Raw genomic sequence first — 21,764 nt, forward strand, 5'->3', positions numbered from 1 at the left:
TTCCCCGCAAAAAGATCCCTTTTCAACATCTCTAATTCCTGTCAATGGTATTACCGTTCTCTCAGTCATCCAGGCTCATGACCCTGTGGTCAAGAGAGAGAAATGAAAGAGCCTGTGCTCTTTTTCAGTGTACTCAATTCCTCCTGTAGAAACATTACCTCAAGGAGCTGTAATCTATCTGGCACAGTGGACATACACAATTATAAACATGAAATAAATGCTATGAAGGATGCATAAGATCTTCTTTGAGTAGAGAATCATGGGCCAAACTCTAGGGTAAACAGGATAGGGAGACAGAGAAGACATCCAGAGGTGAGACTTTTTTTTTTTTTTTAAGATGTTGGGGGTAATTAATTTTTGCTGTGTTGGGTCTTCGCTTCTGTGCGAGGGCTTTCTCTAGTTGTGGCAAGCGGGGTCCACTCTTCATCGCATTGCGCGGACCTCTCACTATTGCGGCCTCTCTTGCTGCGGAGCACAGGCTCCAGACGCGCAGGCTCAGTAGTTGTGGCTCACGGGCCTAGTTGCTCCACGGCATGTGGGATCCTCCCAGACCAGGGCTCGAACCCGTGTCCCCTGCATTAGCAGGCAGATTCTCAACCACTGCGCCACCAGGGAAGCCCCAGAGGTGAGACTTTTAAGAATGAATAGCAGTTAATAGAGAGAAAGAAACAACCTGCACATGCACAAAGGCACAAAAATCTCAGTGACATATTCAGTGAACACCAGGAAGTGTTCCAGAAAGTTCCAGTTTTCTAGAAAGTAAAGTGTGATAACAGGGACTGCTAAGAAATGAAGCTAGAAAGAGCAGGCATACTTAGATCATGAACAGTTTAGCCAAGGAGTTTACATTCTATCCAATGAGTAAGGGAAAGCCACTGAGTAATTTTAAGCATGAAGGAATTACTGCATTCTTATTTTAGAAATATTGCTCTGACACTGAAAAACAGACAGGAAGAGCTACAGCCGAGAAGCACAGACAACTGTTAGAAGACTGCTAAATCAGTTCAGGCAAAAGACTAGCCTAGAGCAGTGGGGAATGGAGAGAAATAGATTGAGTCAAAAGATAGGTAGCAGGTAAAACTACAGGATTTGGTAACAAGATAGACTGTGGTTTGAGGTTTGGTAGGAAGATGGTGGAAAGGAAGGAATCAAGGCAAATTCAAGGTTTTTAGCTTGAGCTCTGGGTGGATGGAACTGCCATTAACTAAAACAGGGAACAAAACAGGAGAAACAAGGTAAAAGTAAGTAAAGCTGATGAGTACAGATGGTGTTAGTACTTCTGGTACATCCAGAAGAAATTGTCTAATAAATGGTTAAGTCTAGAACCCAAGAGAGAAAAATTTAAGATGAAAATATAAAATTGGGAGGTATTAGCCAGTAGAGTGGATAAAACTGCCTAGGAAAACTGTACGAAAGGATAAGAGTTCCAGAGACCACCAATATTTAAAACACAGGCAGACAAATAAATGAAAAGTACAAGAGAGTGGTGATACGGAAGTTTGGAAAGGAGAGAGTTTCACGAAGAAGGGAATTGTCAATGTATTGAATGTATAAAAGAGGTGAAGAGAAGAACTTTAAAGTTTCTCTCGGTTGGCAATTGAGTAACTGGTGACAGAGAGGTTACAGAGGAATGGATGGTTAAAAAAAAAAAGCTAAACTAGACAGGGGTTGAGTGAATGGCAGGGGAGGAAAGAGTAATCTTGACTGAGATGAGACTAAGAGCTAGAGAACAGACGGTTAAAGAACATTTTCAAGATGGCAGAGATTTTAGCATTTTTATAGGGCTAGAAAGGGACCAGTGAAATGTGAGATTTTTAAATTATGCCTTTGTACTTAAACTTACTATAAGAAAAGTTACCCATTATACAATACTAAGTGAAAAAAGAAATTGAAGAATATGTATAGTAGGCTGTTACTTAAAATAAAATTCAGACTCTGTTTTATGCCTTTCAAGTTACTATCATTACCTTGTGTTAGCAACTATCTGAAATTCTTATTTGTTTAGTTGCCTATCTTCCCCCCTAGAATGTAAGCTCCATGAGAAGAGAGATTTCATCTGCCTTGTTCTCCACATATTCCTGCTGCTTAAAATAGTGCTTGGCACATAGCAGGCACTCTACTGTTGAATGAAAATGTGTATGTGCACACACACATACATATATATGAATGCATGTATTTACATGAAAAGCATAAAGAAAGTTCTAATTTATTATTTGAACTTATTTATGCCAGGGGTGAGTGTGAGACTAGGAGGAGAGGTAAACAATACTGATTCATTTTTTGCTTCATAGATCTCTATTCAAATTTTCTACAAAAATCATGTCTTTTGTAACTGAAAAACAACTTTTAATAATGATCAGATGAGCCTAAGAAAGTTAATCTATTCTGCCTCTCTATTTTCTTTTGGTGGGTTGTCTTGATCTAATCTGACTGCAGGCTGATCCTTGAGCTGTTTTGGTAGGGCAGTTCAAAGTCAGAATTTTAAACCTTAGAGCTGGAAAGAACGTAGACATCATCTAAGCCAACTCCCTAGTTTTACAGATGAGAAAGCAGACACTCATAGTAATTTAATAAAAGGTAACTTAATTAATAAAATTAGGGTACTGATGAGAAGTTTTTAAAGAACAAATGATTAGGAACTATTTAAAAGGCTAATCTATTATATGCTATACATAATTTAAATGATAACTAATGAAAGCTTACTAAAGCTTATTCTCACATATAACCTACAATCTTCTGGTGAAATTATTACTCAAAGTAAAACTATTTCCTTAAGCACACTATTTGACCAATGAACCCTACAGTTAAGCACTGGCTAACCATTATAACATGACAAAGGATTCAGAATACACAAATATAGGGAGTGAAGTTATTCACCGTTAGGTGTGCAAACTAACTGAACTAACAGGCACTTCTTTCTACCAGGATACACAATAGGTCAAGTATATATTACATTTAAGGATTGATCACACTTTGACTCAAATGTCTGTATCAATGTCTACAATGTGTATTTAATAGAATTTAATAAAAATTAAATTTTGAATAGGTAAGTAATACATTACTAAGTATTTAGGGAAATGACTTAACTATTTCTCTTTACATATATACTGTAGTTTACCAGGAATACAACAAATTTTATCTAAACTTCTGAATATCACTTTGAACTTGTTTACAAACTATCTCATTTGATCCTCACAACAACCCCATAGACAGCAGAAATTATTAGTCCCATTTAATATATAAGAATGAGGCTCAGAAGTTAACTTGACTAAGGTCATTTTGACAAGTCCTAGGACCCAGATCCTCTACCTCTTAGCCACTGTTCTTTCCATCACCCAAGCTACCTCATATTTACCATTTATTAAAGGGCAAACCACTTTATAATTTCCTTCCTTCCACAATGGTGGAGGTGCGGAGGGAAGGTACCTAAGCCCTAGCAATCCTATCCCTTTCTATTCCATTTGAAAGTTTGGTACATAAGAAAATATTAGCCATTCATCTTAATAGTGACAAGAAAGATGTGACAAGTCACCTTAGTTGAGAATTGTGCACATCAGTAATTCCTACCAAGTATTCAATTATTTCCTTAATTCTAATAAAAGTATCCTCTTATTTAGAAAGCTCTCTAGGGCTTCCCTGGTGGCGCAGTGGTTGAGAGTCCGCCTGCCGATGCAGGGGACACGGGTTCGTGCCCCGGTCCAGGAAGATGCCACATGCCGCGGGACGGCTGGGCCCGTGAGCCATGGCCACTGGGCCTGCGCGTCCGGAGCCTGTGCTCCACAACGGGAGAGGCCACAACAGTGAGAGGCCCGCGTACCGCAAAAAAAAAAAAAAAAAAAAAAAAAAAAAAAAAAAAAAAGCTTCCTATTAGAAAGCTCTCTATAAACAATACCCAAAGTAGTATGGGCTTAATAGTTAAAAAAAATCTGAAACCAAATCTCAGTCCTATCACTCACTAGCTGCTCAACTGTGGGTACATTTCTTAACTTCGAGTCTCACTGTCCTCATCTCTAGAGTGACGATGACACCATCTACCTCTGTGAGTTGTTGAGCAGATTGAGTGATAATATGTGCAAAGCCTTTAGTTCTTAGAAAAGGGCCAGAACACACCAAGTTCTGTTGGAGAAACAAACATGCAGGAAGGCACTGCTCATGGGTAATGTCATTTATGTGAACTTTACTAGTATAACTCCTAGTGTGACCTTACTTCTTGTCTCTCTCCAATATCTGGGGCAGGATACAATATATCACTCTTGCTCCCAGGGTACCAATTTACAGTGCGTGCTGGATTTCAGCCCTCTTCTAAATCCTCTAGTTAAGGAATATCATAATCTATTATTTGACTACCTTAGAATTGGCCATACCAAACCAAAGCTTACACTATTTTCACTCCACTCTTTAAGTCTGCTAACTGCATCATTCACTATTTTGAAATAAAATAAGAGTAAGCCAATTTTATAAATACAAATCATGATACAGCGAATTCATGTTGGGTGAAAAGGGCAGGAATTTTCAGGGGGCAGGGGGAGGGGAGAAGGACCTAACATTGAGAAATTATGTATTCAGCAGTCCATCATGCACTAAATTTACTTTCTCTCTTTTAATCTTCCCAGGCATTATTCTAATCAAGATTAGCATCGTTTTACAGATTTTGCAAGGGAAGCTTAAACCCTGGCTCACTCCCCCTCGCTCAAGGTACTATAACCTACAGGAAGGCTCTTGCTCAACTCAAGGCCTTTCCTCCTCCTCTTGTAATCTCTGCCCAGAATGCTCTCCTGTCTCCTACAAGGCCGTCGCCTTCTCCTGCTACAGGGCTCACTTCAAATAGTTCCTACTCTCTCTATCTCTAAAGTAGAATACACCAATTACTCCATCCTTCTTTCCTTCATAGAACACAAAGCCATCAGTATTCATCTTCTTCCTGTGTTGAAGGACAGCACAGATGATGCTGGCTTAATGAATGAGTGAACACACCTGCCTACAGACATTTAGCAAGTAAAAGGCAGGGCCTGGAGACCAATCCAGATTAACCTGACTGCAAACCCCTGCAGTTCCCTACCTCTATTTTTTTTCACTGGTGGAAGGGGAGGTGCTTTGGGCTGGGAAATCAATGTAGAGGTATGCCTTCCTACTTTCTATCTGTATTCATTCACTTTAAAGAAATTACAGAACCACCTACACATATACTTAATACTACAAACCATTTAACCAGAATTTCAAGAGATCTTACATTGCCTTTTAGAACCACAACTCAATTTGGGAAAACAAAAACAAACAAAAAACCCACTGCGTTTATGATGCCCCTAAACAATCAAAATACCTCCAAACTGTTGAGTAATTGGATTGGCAACTCCACATATGGTTATTTAAGGCCAAAAGAAAATTTAAGTCACACGTATAAATAAATGCATTTTACTACCAGACTTGCTTGTAATATTTTGTTCTTTTATAAGATGTTCTGAATTTCCCAACACTTCATACAGAAAAATCTTAAGACCAGCCATGGGATTATCATTCTTATCGTGGTAATCATGTTCTTTCTTAAAGAAAGATGATACGAATGCACTCCATCTGTTGTGTTTCACTATTAAACCATGTTCTTGCAGACAGAAGTCACCTCGGGTAAAACGCCCAGTGCGGTGAGAGCCGACCACTAACAACATTCCCTTTGTTGCCTTCCCCACGGGGTTTAATACTTACTGCTGAGTCCTCCATCCTCGGAGACTCCTGTCCCTCTCATTCCTAGGTAAGTCAGTCCCAATATGAGGAAAAATAGGCAGGCAGCAGTTAAGAGAAACATCGACAAGTAGTGGGCACTGAAACCCCCAGTTGGGGACACCTCCTCCCGTTTAAATTGCTGGAGAAGTTCCTCCTCAGGTTCGGAAAGCTTCGGTTTGTTATATGTGTTCTTCAGGTAGGTATGATTGGAGCCCGTATGATTGGAGTGATTGATCCTGAGTGAACCAGAGGCGGCCACCGCCGCACTGGGAGGGAGGCTGTTGGAAAAAATCCTGGGGGAGTCCACGCCGAAGGCCACACCGCCGATATGATTATTGGTTTTAAGAAGGGAGCCTGTGGACGAATCCAAGGTTGAGTCCACGTCCGCGAGCGGTGGCTGCAGGAGAGGGGCCAGTTTCTTAGCGTTAACGCGGTATCTAGGAATGGGGCTGGAGTCCGGGGGATCAAACCCTCCTCCCTGCTCCGCCGCCGCCGCCGACGACGACGACGACTCTTCGACGTTTCGGCTCCTGTCTAGACTCCCAGCGGCCGCCGCCCTGTCATTCATCGCGATTCCTCCCCCTCCCTGAACTGAGGTCTCCAGTCGGCCACCGGCCGATTTCGCAGGCTGGGGAGAGAGAGGCTTACTATGGCCCCGCCTGGGCCGATGCCGGGAAAGGGAGTCGTCCTTCAATACCTGTCTGCTGGAGGCCACGTCGTCGTCCTCCTCTTCTTCCGAGTCCGAATAGTTCTCCCGGCAGCTGTAGGGGAGAAGCCGGCTGCCATTCACGGTCCGGCCGGACCACAGCGGCTCCTCGGCCTCCGGGTCCCTATCCTCGCCGTCCTCTCCCTCCTGCTCCCCGTCATCCGCCGCCCCATCTCTCCCCGACGGGCTCTGCAGCTCGGCAGCCGCCGGCCTCCTGGCCCCCCACCACGAGTGGGGCTTTCTCCGCTCGGCCGAGTTGCTGTTAGTCACCTCGCTGGAGGCCAGGGGCGCCGACGTCGGTTTGAGCCCGCGATACTGGAGCGGAGCCCGGTCTTTCCTCCCGCCGCCGCAGCCGCCGCAGCCGCCGCCGCCGCCCCCGCCGCCGGCCTGGTCCCGGGGACTGGCCTCCACGTCCGACTCGTCCGAGCTGAAGCCCAGCAGTACTTTGCTGCCAGCCGTGGGGGCGGCCGAGGCGCCCCCGGGCCCTCCCAAGGGGCTCTCCGGGCCAGAAGCCGAGATCCGGCCCAAGCCTCCAGGAGTCCGTAAGTAGGAGAGGTCGCCTGAGACCTGCCGGACCCCCATCCCCACGGCCGCCGCCGCTGCTCCCGCGGCGGCGACCGTGGCGGTTGCCGTGTTATTGTTATTACTGTTCCGCGTCTTGGTGCTGCGGCCCCCGGACCGGTGCTGCTGCTGCTCTTCCTCTCGAAGCTTCTTCAGCTTCTTGAGGTAGACCGGGCGGGTGCTCTCCGTCACTGGGCCAGGAGACAGGCCGTAACGGCGGAGCTGAGAGAAAAGCTCCTCATCCGAGAGCTGTTGAGGCGCCGAAGCCGTTGCTGCCGCCATTTTCTCTCCAGGGTGTTTTACAAGCTCCGCGCTACCGGAAGTGACGCGCCGCCCTAGACCCTGAACTAGACCGGACTGCGTCGCCCTCCCAGCGCGACTGGCGCCTTGGCCAATGGGAGGCACGGGAGGAGCTCACCTGAGCGGGAAAGGGCCACCTGAGTCGCGCGCGGTAGAGAGTTCTGCGCTTTCACCTCGGGGTGCCAGCGCCTTCTTCCCCTTCCTTTCTGTCACCTTCTCCGGCTGTTCTCCGCCCTGCCCTTCCCAGCGCCTCTCCCGGGAACTGCCTCTTGCCAAACCACACCTTGACCTCTTCTTCCCAGGTTCCTGCCACCGGGCAGTAATATTGAAGGGAAAACTGAAGTTTATGGCAGTGGTTTTCTTTCATCTTGATTACCGCTGCCAAGGGGAGCTTAGAGACTTAAAGAAATCTTGATGGCCAGACGATTGGTAATTTCCCTGACTCCTGGTTCCCTCTTTTCGCTTTGTCTTTCCGACTGACTTACCAAAAAAAAAATAAAGTGAGTTACTCTCGCTGCTCATTTGAGAAGCCTCTCCTCTAACATTCCAAGGAAAAGATAGAGTAAACCAGCCCCGATACAGTTTACTTCAAGAGTAATGGCTATTCGTTCCCTAGTTAGTTGTAAGATATTATCGTTTTTCCTCTTTTAAAATCTGATAACCTTGATAGGTCGTCGTTTTTGGAATTGAAAGAGCCAATCACATTATATGACTGAAAAAAAAGAGAACGTGCCATCCTGCTTATTTCCTTCTTAAGACCTTTTCAACCTATAGTTATTTATTTATTGTTAATATTTTTATGCATTTGTTTTCCTAATTTTTAATTTATTTATTTTCTTATCCCTTTGAACTGTAAGCTTTATGAGCAGAGGAACCTTGCTTCACCCCTTTAGTGCCTGACACTTCAGGCACGTTCAGTAAACGTTTGTTGAACTAATTAATGAATTGCAAATGTAGGATAGTGTGAGATGAATATTTTGACATGGGAGTAGTGACAGATGAAGAGGAGAAACCTTCACACACAGTCAAAAAACAGAAACGATTAAGACCTGGATATCCAACCCCCTCATTTATAGACTAGGAAATGAATCTCAGATGAAATTTTCCCAGTTTGGTAAAGATCGCTTCCCTTTTCCTCCAACACTGGCAGAGCTGACACTTCTTGAATACTTAAACCCTAGCAGCTACATGGCAGCACCTAGCACAATATCTGGCACGCTATGATAATTTTTGTCAAATAAATTATTTTTCCCTATTACGTTATACACATCTGAACGGAAAAATATGTTAGTCAAAAGCATAGATGCTAGCTTTTCAACATCCTGAATCCAACAGCAGAATAATGCTCAGTAACCTGAACTTTTGACTTTTCTTAGCAAAAGCTTGCTGTCTCCTCAAAAATACTCTTACGGAAGTGCCGTCTGGGCACTTCCTTGTCCTTTATCATCCTTTATTATCCTTATCCTTATTGTCCTTTATTATCCTTTGTCCTTTAAAATCTACAAATATTCCTCAATTCTAGGACTGTTAAGTACTTTAAAAAGTGCTTGACATAGAAAATTTTAGCCACTACGATGATAATGACCCCAAATTTATTACCATAATTGTCTGGGTCGGGAATCAAATGATTATAAACGTATTAGACCTGTGTCTCAGGATAGCAGAGGAGTTAAGCTGTGAGTCTGAAGTTAAGCAAAACTGCATGGGGACCCAGCCCTGTCGCTTACTTTCAACATTTGTTCCACACCCTACTGACTCTCCAGGTAGGAATCATAGAAGTCAGCCTCTGATTTTCAGGAATCTTTTGATATCCTATAAGGATTTGAAGACCATTTATATTTCTGCCTGGGACTTAGGGCAAGTTATTTAATCTTTCTGAGCCTTAGTTTCTGTATAAACAAAAGAGAGATGATGAACCTTCCTCAGAAGGCTTTTTTTTTTTTGCGGTACGCGGGCCTCTCACTGCTGTGGCCTCTCCTGTTGCGGAGACAGCCTCCGGACGCGCAGACTCAGCGGCCATGGCTCACAGGCCTAGCCGCTCTGCGGCATGTGGGATCTTCCCAGACCGGGGCACGAACCCATGTCGCCTGCATCGACAGGCGGACTCTCAACCGCTGCACCACCAGGGAAGCCCCAGAAAGCTATTTTAAGGATTAAATGAGAATATGTCCGCATAATTCTTAGCACCACACCTAACACACAATGTACATTCAAATGTTAGCCAGTAATGCGCAGCCAAGCATTGTGTGTGTGTTTGGTAGCATGGCTTCTGAGAGAGAACTCCATGTAACAGCAGTTAAGGAAAATACCACTGCACAGACAGAAGTAGAAATGGTAAACCTTTGCCCAAGGCATCAAATAATCCCATTTAGTAATTAATGAAGACAAAGGGGTTTGGCAACCATAGTCGTTTTAGCCCTTGGGGGCAGAAAGATTTGGAATGAACTAGGAACCAAAGGTCTGGAGTCTCCAAGTTATGGGACTTAGGGAAAATCTTAGGTTCTCAGAACCTCAATTTATTCTTTTCTAAAATGATGATAATATTGTCTGTCCTTCTTGGGCACACAATTAATATTCAATAAGTATCTGTTAAAAATAATGAATGAATGTATGTGAAAATTCTGTTCAAATACATTGTTTACATGCTAGGTATTATAGCCAGATAGTCACAACAATGAAAACTACAATTGGTATAAACTTTATACTTTACAAAGAGATTTTATATACAAGGTCTCATGGAGTCTACAAGAAACCTTTTCTCCTTAAAGATACTGAGGGCATGATTTATTGCATGGAAATATGTGGGGTTATAATTACCCTTTGAGTGTTTGAGCAGATCTTATACTTTCTCAGGAGAACCTTCACTGACCCAGCACTGTCACTACCTGCTTCCAAAGTTCTCCTCATTTACCAATGGATCTTACTCCTGCTTCCAGATTGGCTAGCTTTTAAAGCACAAGCCTCTAAATTAGCAACCTGCACCCATGGTCTACAGGGAATGCAATCTCAAACTCACTCCTGCTCTACAGCTTTCAAAATTTTGACTAAGGGAAACATTTCTGAAGGATTATAGAAGGATAGGCAGTCTATCTCTTCCTCTATATGTTTTTAATATTCTCTCTGCCTTAAGCCTGCTGGTCAGAGACCAGTGAAGCTTGGGCCACATTGCTAACACCATACTCCCCCTGGTTCCCAGTTAAAATACCTATTGCCATATTTCCCTTCATAGTCAGGACATCAGCCTTTATTGAAGGACCTTCTAAAGAATGATATGACACTCAGCATTATGTTCACAGATATTGTTAAGTGTTTACTTCCTTAGAGAATGTCCTTTCAGGCCTCAGTATTAGAAATAGTTGTACTTTTCCAGACAACTCATTTGGGTTTTGGATTGGTTTTGCTTTGTTTAATCTATTTATCATTATTTTTTATTGAGGTAAAATTCACATAGCATAAAATTAACCATTTAAAAGTGCACGATTGGTGGCATTTTGTACATTTACAAAGTTGTGCAACCATCACCTCTATCTAGTTCCAAAACATTTTCAACATTCCCAAAGGAGACCCCATACCTATTATGCAGGTGTTCCCTATTTCTCCCCCTCTTCAGCCCCTGGCAACCTAATCTGCTTCCTGTCTCTATGGATTTAACTATTCTGGATATTTCATATAAATGGACTCATATGATAATGTGACCTTTTGTGTCTGACTCCTTTCACTTAGCATTTTGAAATTCATCAGGATGTAGCATGTGTCAGTACTTCATTTCTTTTTTATGGCTGCATAGTATTTCCTAGTAAGGATATACTACATTTTGTAGATAATTCATCCATTGATGGGAATTTTGGTGGTTTCTACCTTTTGCTATTGTGAATAATGCTGCTGTGATGTACAAGATGTACACTGATGCACAAGTATCTGTTTGAATACCTGTTTTCAATCATTTTGGGTGTGTACCTAGGAATTTCAGTTCATATGGTAATTGTATATTTCACTTTTTGAGGAATCACAAAACTACTAATTTGTTTTTAACCTTATGGATGGATGCTGTTGGTTTGCTGACTTGCCATGTTTCCCTGTTTGAGATGACAGCTAGGAAGTTCATACTCAATTTTGTGTCCCAACTATAGCAAGTGTTTAGGGCTCCATAGCATATATTTAAAACATTAATCCCATTTCTAATGCCATCTAAATTTTCTGACTTTATATTCATGTGCCTCATTTTAGAAAGTGATTTCAATTTTATTTTCTCTTCCAAAGATGATATGCATCTTTTTAGCTGTCTTTTAATTATTTGGGGAATACCATATAATTCCTTTGACAATCCAAAGAGTAGGTTTTATTAGTTTTCATCTTTTACAAATAAGGAAACTGAGGTTAGAAAAGTTACTTGATTCAAGTCTCAAGAACCAGATGGAAAACTGAAACCTATGACCTCAGAGTCCAAATTTCATGTTCTCTCCACTATAGCACACCACTTCTTGAATACCTTTCTTAATTCATACAGTAATATGTGTAAAAATAAACTTAGCTCCCTCTTTTCTCACCCATCCTAAAGAGGGAGTAGTCTGTAATGAGGTGAGGAAGAGGACAAAAGAATTTACAATTGACCTATTTCTTAGTTTTATTTCTACATGCAACAACTAGAAAGAAAGCTCAGAAATATAAACTGATTATTTCACTTAACTTTTTAGCAGATCAAAGAAGTAACACAATATCATAATGATGGTATCACTTAACTTCTCTTAAAGTGCCTCAAGGATGTCTTCACTAGTTCAAGCTACAAAGTTCCTGATGTTTATTTTCCTTTTTAATTGCTTAACTTTTATTCAACACTAACAGTGATTCTAAGGAAGAAGCCAGAATAAACAGGCTGAAAATACAACATGGTATTGAGAAATGTTAGATAAAATTCTTATCCTATGTTGTTGTGAGAATTAGCCGAGAAAGTTTCATAGCAAGAGCATCTGTTTTATTTTTCTGTATATAACTCAAACAGGTAAGGAACGGTCATACAACTCCAGTAAACAACATACATATGATTGATAATTATAATCTACTCTGTGCAAGAAGGTGAATTGCTAAATCATGTACTGGGAGTCGTAGAGAGTATTTCACATTAATATGTGAGGGACAAGTGTCTAAAAGTTGCAAGATTTGAGTTCTATTTCCAGTTCTGCAGTTAATTGTAGTAATATTTTACATTTTTTAAATTGCCTCATAATCAATAGCACCTTTTCATGATCTCATTTGATCTTTCCACCAACCCTAATAGGCAAGCAATTATAATCCTTGTTCTGTAGAGGAGAAAACTAAGGCTTAAGAAAGTTTGATCATTTGTTCTTTATGAGAGCTTACTAGATGAGGTCCAAAATCATTCCTAGATTGTCTCACCCTAAGTTCACTGTTCTTTCCAGCCCACCACAATACCTCATATGAGTTGACTGTACTTCACAGAATGAGTCACTTAACCTTTTCTCTTTTAGTTTCTTCATCTGTAAAATGAAGAAGTAAGAATACTTGACCATTAAGGTCTCTTACAAATTCAAAACTTTCTGAAAGTACTTTCGTATAATACTTCTTATTGTACATTTTTATTAGACTTATTTATATACTTGCCTAATTTCTCATGTTCTTTGAGATAAGGATCTGTGTCTGATTGAAATTTGCATCTCTCCAAGCTCCTGGTTTATTAAGTGATACCACATGTCACAAAATAGTATTAGAAAGACTTGCAGGTGACACACAAAGAAGAAATACATTAGGGATAAGACTCGTATAGGGTTATCTAGAAATAGGAGAGAAATGTGAGTCTACAAATTCAGCATGCAGTTTAAGGAATACACCTGTAAAGAGGCTTATGACCCAGACTGCTCTAGAGATTTGGTTTCCTTAAGCAGCAAAAGGCATCTTAACACCAAAGTTTTCTGTCCCACATCATATAAGCAATGGTAAAGAGATCTGAACGCCTCAGTTTATGATTATCTATTCTTTTCAATGCAATCCTTTAGTGTTGTTTTATTTGTTATACAGGAACTTCATAGGAGATAGGCATAGAGAATCATCAGGTTTGTGTTTTATAATACTTTCAAACTTTGGGTTATGTATCCTTTGATGTTTCTTATCCATCCTTCCCAGAAGCTTAAGCATGGAGAGAAGGGATAACGGGGAGAGGACCACTTTTAGTTTTTGTTGATGGGATGGAAAGCTTTGTCTCCCATCACTCATGACTGAAACTTGTTCCTGACCCCTGCTTGCCTCTAAATAAGATATTTCTGGCCACCCATACATGAGGAACATTTCTTCTTCTTTTTTTTTTTTTGGCTGCATTGGGCCTTCGTTGCTGCGCACGGGCTTTCTCTAGTTGTGGTGAGCGGGGCTACTCTTCATTGCAGTAGGTAGCCTTCTCATTGTGGTGGCTTCTCTTGTTGCGGAGCATGGGCTCTAGGTGCATGGGCTTCAGTAGTTGTGGCACGTGGGCTCAGTATTTGTGGTGCACTGACTTAGTTATTCCGCAGCACGTGGGATCTTCCCAGACCAGGGCTTGAACCCGTCTCCCCTGAATGGGCAGACGGATTCTTTACCACTGCGCCACCAGGGAAGCCCTGCAACTTACATTTTTGATCAGTATTTTAGTTGTGCAATTCAGATGTATGTAACTCCAATTCAGGCATTTTCCCTATATCAAATCAATGAATGTCATGCCAACTTTTCAGTTGCTCATGTGTATTTTGTCAAGTCTCTAATTAAGACTACTGGGTTTGTTCATTCACTTGTTCAACAAATATTTATTGAGTGCTTATTGTGGGCCAAACATTGTTCTAGGTGATGGAGATACTACAGTGAACAAAATAACATCATAGACTTTACATTTTAGCTCAAGAATATAGACATTAACAAATAACATGTAACGGGTCAGCTAATGATAGGTGCTAAGAAGAAAAACAAAACAAGGTAAATGGGATAGGGCGTAAAGGTGACAGGTGGATGATGCTATCTCATGTGGGTGGTTAGGAAGACCTTTCTGATAAAGGGCCATTTGTGTAGGCATCTGAAGGGAATGGTAAGGACAAAAACCCAGAGTGAGAATGTGCAAGGTGGGATCCTGCTTTCACAGAAAGGAGACCAACATGGCTGGTGAAGAGGGGTGGGGTGGGGCATGAGCCATGGAAGACGAGGTCAGAACAGCGGTGGAGAAAGAATGGAGATCTTGTAAGGTCTTTTAGGCGATGGTAAGTACTTTGGATTTCACTCTGGGTGAGATGAGAAACCAAAGTAGGGTTTTGAGGAACAGAGCAACGTGATCTAATTTACTTGTAAGACCTGTTGTGTTGAGAATAGACTTTAGGAGAGGAAAAGGAAAGAAAAGAGATAAGTTAGGAGGCTATTGCAAAAATCCAGGTGAACAAGATTATGGGTTGGAACATAGTAGTAGGGGGTGGAAGTAAGAAGCATTGGGATTCTGAATATATTTTAAAGGTAGAACTAAGCAGGATTTACAGATTGGATGTTAGATATGATGGAAAGGAGTCAAGAATGACTCCAAGTTTTGGGGGCTGAGTATCCAGAAGAAAGGAGTTGTTATTTACTGAGATGTGGCAGCCGGGAGATACAATATTTTTCGGGGGGAGTCAAGAGATTCATTTGGATTTGTTATGTTTGGGATTTCCAAGTAAAAGAGTCTGATAAACAGATGTATTATGAGTCTGGGCTAAAGTTATAAATATGAGTATCAGCAGCATATGGATGGAATTTAAAGCCATGGAAAATAACTAGATAGAAAAGAGAAAATGTAAGGGAACTGAGCCCTGAAGTACTGCAACATTTAGGGGATGAGAAGATAACACGAAACCTGCAGAGGAGACTAAAAACAAGCTGGTGGTGTGTGAGATGGAGAAAAACTAAGAACGTGATGTCTTGGAAGGTGCTAAGCCAAATTTCCGAAGATTCTCCTCATCTACCCTCCCCGTGGGTAATGGACTCTTCCCATGAAGCCCTAAAGTTGATTATTGCCCCAACGTTAAGGGACTCAAATATAAATCTGAGCAAATTTATAACTAATTAAACTAAATTAAGTAAAACTAAATTAAAAACTAATAAATGTTTATAAAGTTTCATACAGTAGTGGGATTATGAATAATATAATATGAATTTTGCTTTAATCGTTTTAAATTTTTAATCACGTTTTTAATAAAAATTAGCTTTGTAAAAGAATCTGAGGTAAGGTCCCAACTCATCTTTCTCTTCTTCGTTCGTATTAACTTATGTTCCCTTCTTAGCATTTTGACATTTTTGTGTAAAAGTCCAAGTGGTGCATTTTTTCTAAAGGAAAGAAGTAATTGATGGCTAATGTCTGAATCATTTAAACTTCTTATGAAAAGATTAACTATATTTAAACAAGATGCATTATTGTTATTAAAGTCTTTAGTACCCATGGTTTTTGGGTGGGGTCTGAGCTACAAAACTTATATTCAGTAAGTGGAAAATTCTTTCTAGTTGAGCCCAAGTGGTTCTTTAATTACTTACCTAAACTTCTTGATTTCAATTTGGTGTTTTAGGACTCTTAAAAGGCTTTAGCTCTTATAGGCCCTGCACCTCTGCTCCTATTTGAAATGCAGCATGAGTATCTTAGTCATTATAAAAGCCACCAGACATGTACCTTAATGAAGACAAATGTGCAAGTAAGATTTGTGTTATTCTTGAGTGTGGGCCAGCATGACAGCTTTTCAAAAATTCAAAAGCTGAGAGGGATCTTAGAAAGTATGTAGGCAAATCCTATTGTTTTTAGGTTAAAAAAATAAAGCCTAGGGCTTCCCTGGTGGCACGGTGGTTGAGAGTCCGGCTGCTGATGCAGGGGACGCAGGTTCGTGCCCCCGTCCAGGAAGATCCCTACATGCCGTGGAGCGGCTGGGCCCGTGAGCCATGGCCGCTGAGCCTGCGCGTCCGAAGCCTGTGCTCCGCAACGGGAGAGGCCATAACAGTGAGAGGCCCGCGTACCGCAAAAAATAAATAAATAAATTAATTAATTAATTAATTAATTAATTAAAAAAAATAAAGCCTAGCAGGTTATATTATTTGTCCAAGGTGCCTCAACTAGTTAGTGAGAAAATGAAGGTTAGAACGCAGGCATCCTCAGACCAGCTCTCTATACTATGGAGCTATATTTTAAGGGGGAAAAAAGTAACAGGATAAGAGAAGAAGCTTAGGAGTTCCCTGGTGGTGCAGTGGTTAAGAATCCACCTGCCAGTGCAGGGGACACGGGTTCGAGCCCTAGTCCGGGAAGATCCCACATGCCGCGGATTAACTAAGCCCGTGCGCCACAACTAATGAGCCTGTGCTCTACAGCCCGCGAGCCACAACTACTGAGCCCGTGTGCCACAATGACTGAAACCCATGTGCCTAGAGCCCGTGCTCTGCAGTAAGAGAAGCCACCGCAATGAGAAGCCCACACACCTCAACGAAGAGTAGCCCCCACTCACCGCAACTAGAGAAAGCCCATGAGCAGCAATGATGACCCAACGCAGCCAAAAATAAAATATAAATAAATAAATAAATTTATATTAAATAAAAAAGAGAAGACATTTGTCTGATTGTAACTTGGTTAAGGGTCTCTGGCCATTTTTCTTATTTTATATCAATACTCCTTTGTCACTGCCATGATCTCACTGAACAACCCTATTGAATGGCAGAAGCAAGTTATTATAATTCTCACTTTATATAGGCAATGAAATTGAGGCATAGAGTTTCATTCACTTCTCCAAGATCACAAAGCTAGTACATGTGATAGTACCTAGGTCTTCTGAATTCTATTTAATTTTTCTTTCAATAATTAATCATATCAGGAGAAATATTTAAATATCTAGCAAAATAATCTCAGCAAAAGTACAAAACAAAACAACAACAACACTTTTGAGGTGCATACCAGTTGGAAGACAAGGGGGACAGGCTGATGATGGAAAATGTAATGGCTGAAAAAATAGTAACAACTAACAGTGTTGCCATAGTAGCAAAACTGAGCAATTAGAAGCATCGATGCAAATGTCTTTGAACAAAAAGAATCAAATTCTATGAAAGAAGTAATTTTTGGTCAGTCCTTACATTGTTTCAAGATACCAACTGCGCAAATGCAAAGATGAGTAGATTTGAATTAACATCGATTTCTGGGTGAAGACATGGGAATTTTCGTTCATTAAAAACAGAATGGCTTCAATGTTATGACACGGCTGCCAGAAAAGCTACTGTAACCCTACGTGACAGTGATAAAAGGATGTATGTAGTGAAATTCGCTGGTTATGCTAAAATTGTATCACCATGTTAATCTTGGTGCCACTTTTTATTTTTTTTCGATACGCGGGCCTCTCAACCACTGCGCCACCAGGGAAGCCCCTTGGTGCCACATTTTAAGAAGGACACTAAAAACCTGAAGTTCGTATAAGAGGCTGACCAGAATGGAAGTCTGGAAGCCATTTGAGCCATTGAGGAACTTTTTAGGAACTCGGGCATTAATTTGAAAATAAGGAGAATTAAGTGTTCTCTAAATTTATTCATTCACTCAACTAAAATTTATTGAGTGGTTACTACATGTCAGATTAGGTAGGGCCTTCTAGGTGACTGCAAAGACCTTGTCCAGTTTCTGCGTGAGTTGGGGAGCCATGTGGAGGATTTTAGATAGAGGAGTGACTGTATCTCACGTGTTTTTGAGGCATCATTCTGGGAGTTATGTTGCAAAATAGGCTGTTGGGGGTGGGGCTAGGGTGGAAGCATGGAGACAAATCAGGTTACTGAAATAATCAGGCAAGAGCTGATGTTGTTTGGACCAGAGTGGTGGCAGTGGAGGAAAAGAGAAGTGATAGGATTTAGGATATATTTTGAATTTGGGATATATTTCATGTATGTGAAGGGTTTTTTTAGGTTAAACTTAGTTTAAATCTCTGTGTCTCCAGAAGATAGCACCAGGATCTGTGGATGGTGTTGGGAGGGGAAATGGGAGCAGGAGGATGGGATTTGCCAATTGACAGACTTTTCAATGGCAGAGAGAAGAAGTGGGGGGTGGGGGCAGAGCTGGAACATGAGTCTCTCCCTCTAATGTCATAGCATTTTGACTCAGTGTCACAGAGGGAGACAACACTCATAGCTGCGAGAAATATTATAGAATTTCAAAAAGTTCATGAAATTAGCAATATAAATTGCAAAGCATAAAACTGCTATTATATTTGTTCCACAATAGTGTAAAAACAATAAATTTTTTACAAAATATAAAAGGAGAAGAAAGACTATGACCCACCACTTTCTTAAAGAGTCACTTGGAATTACTAATAACAAGTTATCTGCATGACCATCACCACCTCACACGCCCATTCATCCCACAATCATTTTTTGCACTCTACAACTATGAAACATAAGAAGTAACTAATAGGGGAATTCCCTGGCTGTCCAAAGGTTAAGATTCAGTGCTTTCACTGCTGTGGCCCAGGTTCAATCCCTGGTGGGGGAACTAAAATCCCGGCCAAAAAAAAAAGTGACTAATAGAAAAATGAACAGCAAGGCTAAATATAGACGAATATTTCTACTTCAAAATGGTCTGATGTAAAAGTAATTGAAATTGGACTCATAGGACATGAACACCATACCTATGCCATTTGGGGAAGAAGAATTGAAATGTGGGCTGAAAGCAAGTCTAACATAAATGCAAAGGAGGACTCTTAACTAGTAAAGGTATCACAATAATGGACTGATTTTTTTTTATTGAAGTGTAGTTGATTTACAATGTTGTGTTAGTTTCTGGTGTACAGCAAAGTGATTGCTATATATATATATTTTTTTTCCCCTGTGCTATACAGTAGGACCTTGTTGTCTTGTTGTTTATCTATTTTATATACAGTAGTTTGTATCTGATAATCCCCTTTTGGCCATCTGCATGTCTTCTTTGGAGAAATGTCTAGGTCTTCTGCCCGTTTTTTTGACTGGGTTGTTTGCTTTTAGTCTACGAGCTGTTTGTATATTTTGGAAATTAACCCCTTGTCGGTCATATCGTTTGCAAATATTTTTCTCCTAGTCCGTAGGTTGTCTTATTGTTTTGCTTATGGTTTCCTTTGCTGTGCAAAAGCTTGTAAGTTTGATTAGGCCCCATTCATTTATTTTTGCTTTTATTTCTATCGCCTTGGGAGACTGACCTAAGAAAACATTGCTATGGTTTATGTCAGAGAATGTTTTGCATGTGTTCTCTCCTAGGAGTTTTATGGTGTCGTGTCTTATATTTAAGTCTTTAAGCCACTTTTTTATTTTTGTGTATGCTGCAAAGGAGTGTTCTAACTTCATTGATTTACACGCGGCTGTCCAGCTTTTCCAACACCATTGCTGAATAGACTCTTTCCTCCGTTGTATATTCTTGCCCACTTTGTAAAACATTAATTGACCATAGGTGTGTGGGTTTATTTCTGGGCTAAAAAATCTAAAAAATAGTGGATATATGTATATGTATAACTGATTCACTTTGATGTACAGCAGAAACTAACACAACATTGTAAGTCAACTATACTCCAATAAAAATTAATTTAAAAAAATAAGAGGGATTGCTTTTTTTACTGTCCCTTTCTGATATTTCATCATTAGTGTAAAGAAATGCAACCGATTTTTCTGTATGCTAAATTGGTATCCTGCTACATTGCTGAAATCGTTTATCAGTTCTAGCACTTTTTGTGTAGAGTCTTTAGGGTTTTCTATGTATAGTATCGTGTCATCTGCATAGAATGGCAATTTTACCTCTTCCTTTTCAATTTGGATATCTTTTATTTCTGTTTCTCCTCTGATTGTTGTGGCTAGGACTTCCAATACAATATTGAATTGAAGTGGTGAGAGTGGGTATTCTTGTCTTGTTCTAGGTTTTAGTGGGAAGGCTTACAGCTTTTCACTGTTGAGTATTATATTGGCTGTGGATTTGTCACAAATGACTTTTATTATGTTGAGATATATTCCCTCTATATCCACTTTGGTAAGAGTTCTTTTTTGTTGTTTTTTTTTAACATCTTTATTAGAGTATAATTGCTTTACAATGGCATGTTAGTTTCTGGTTTATAAGAAAGTGATTCAGGTATACATATACATATATCCCCACAACTCCTCCCTCTTGCGTCTCCCTCCCACCCTCCCTATCACACCTCTCTAGGTGGTCACAAAGCACCAAGCTGATCTCCCTGTGCTATGCGGCTGCTTCCCACTAGCTATCGGTTTTACACTTGGTAGTGTATACATGTCCATGCCACTCTATCACTTTGCCCAGCTTACCCTTCCCCCACGCTGTGTCAAGTCCATTCTCTAGTAGGTCTGCGTCTTTATTCCCGTCCGGCCCCTAGGTTTTACATGACTTTTTTTTTTTTTTTTTAGCTTCCATATATATGTGTTAGCATACGGTATTTGTTTTTCTCTGACATCACTCTGTGTGACAGACTCTAGGTCCACCCACCTCACTACAAATAACTCAATTTCATTTCTTTTTATAGCTGAGTAATATTCCATTGTATATATGTGCCACATCTTCTTTATCCATTCATCTGTCGATGGACAATTAGGTTGCTTCCATGTCCTGGCTATTGTAAATAGAGCTGCAACGAACGTTGTGGTACATGACTCTTTTTGAATTATAGTTTTCTCAGGGTATATGCCCAGTAGTGGGATTAATGGGTTGTATGGTACTTCTATTTTTGTTTTTTAAGGAACCTCCATACTGTTCTCCATAGTGGCTGTATCAATTTACATTCCCACCAACAGTGCAAGAGAGTTCCCATTTCTCCACACCCAATCCAGCATTTATTGTTTCTAGATTTTTTGATGATGGCCATTCTGACTGGTGTGAGGTGAGATCTCATTGTAGTTTTGATTTGCTTTTCTCTAATGATTAATGATGTTGAGCATTCTTTCATGTGTTTGTTGGCAATCTGTATATCTTCTTTGGAGAAATGTCTATTTAGGTCTTCTGCCCATTTTTGGATTGGGTTGTTTGTTTTTTTGATATTGAGCTGCATGCACTGCTTGTAAATATTGGAAATTAATCCTTTGTCAGTTGCTTCATTTGCAAATATTTTCTCCCATTCTGAGGGTTGTCTTTTCATCTTGTTTATGGTTTCCTTTGCTGTGCAAAAGCTTTTGAGTTTCATTAGGTCCCATTTGTTTCTTTTTGTTTTTATTTCCATTGCTCTAGGAGGTGGGGCAAAAAGGATCTTCCTCTGATTTATGTGGTAGAGTGTTCTGCCTATGTTTTCCTCTAAGAGTTTTATAGTGTCTGGCCTTACATTTAGGTCTTTAATCCATTTTGAGTTTATTTTTATGTATGGTATTAGGGAATGCTCTAATTTCATTCTTCTACATGTAGCTGCCCAGTTTTCCCAGCACCAATTATTGGAGAGGCTGTCTTTTCTCCAATGTATATTCTTGCCTCCTTTATCAAAAATAAGGTGACCATATGTGTGTGGGTTTATCTCTG

At 40.6% G+C, this 21,764-nt stretch overlaps 2 protein-coding genes across 12 annotated transcripts in view; one reads left to right on the top strand and one right to left on the bottom strand.

Annotated features, from left to right (window-relative positions):
- The window catches only part of LEMD3 (LEM domain containing 3), an 84,379-nt gene extending 77,029 nt beyond the window's left edge, over positions 1-7,350 (bottom strand). For 8 of the 11 annotated variants that reach the window (XR_002179892.3, XR_002179890.3, XR_002179893.3 and 5 more), the window contains exon 1: positions 5,701-7,316. Coding sequence is in view for 7 of the 11 variants with exons in the window: in XM_019952303.3 (XP_019807862.2) it covers positions 5,701-7,267 (1,567 nt within the window). In the remaining 4 variants the exon portion in view is untranslated. Of the gene's footprint in view, positions 1-5,700 lie in introns of all 11 variants that reach the window. The other 3 variants (XM_019952299.3, XM_019952306.3, XM_073788413.1) reach the window with 3 other exon arrangements.
- WIF1 (WNT inhibitory factor 1) overlaps positions 6,862-21,764 on the top strand; it is a 153,044-nt gene continuing 138,141 nt past the window's right edge. Inside the window, exon 1 of the mRNA XM_019952307.3 lies at positions 6,862-6,966. The gene's annotated coding sequence lies outside the window, so the exon portion shown is untranslated. The remainder of the gene's footprint in view (positions 6,967-21,764) is intronic.

This window comes from Tursiops truncatus, chromosome 11 (assembly GCF_011762595.2).
Source record: "Tursiops truncatus isolate mTurTru1 chromosome 11, mTurTru1.mat.Y, whole genome shotgun sequence".
NCBI lineage: Eukaryota > Metazoa > Chordata > Mammalia > Artiodactyla > Delphinidae > Tursiops > Tursiops truncatus.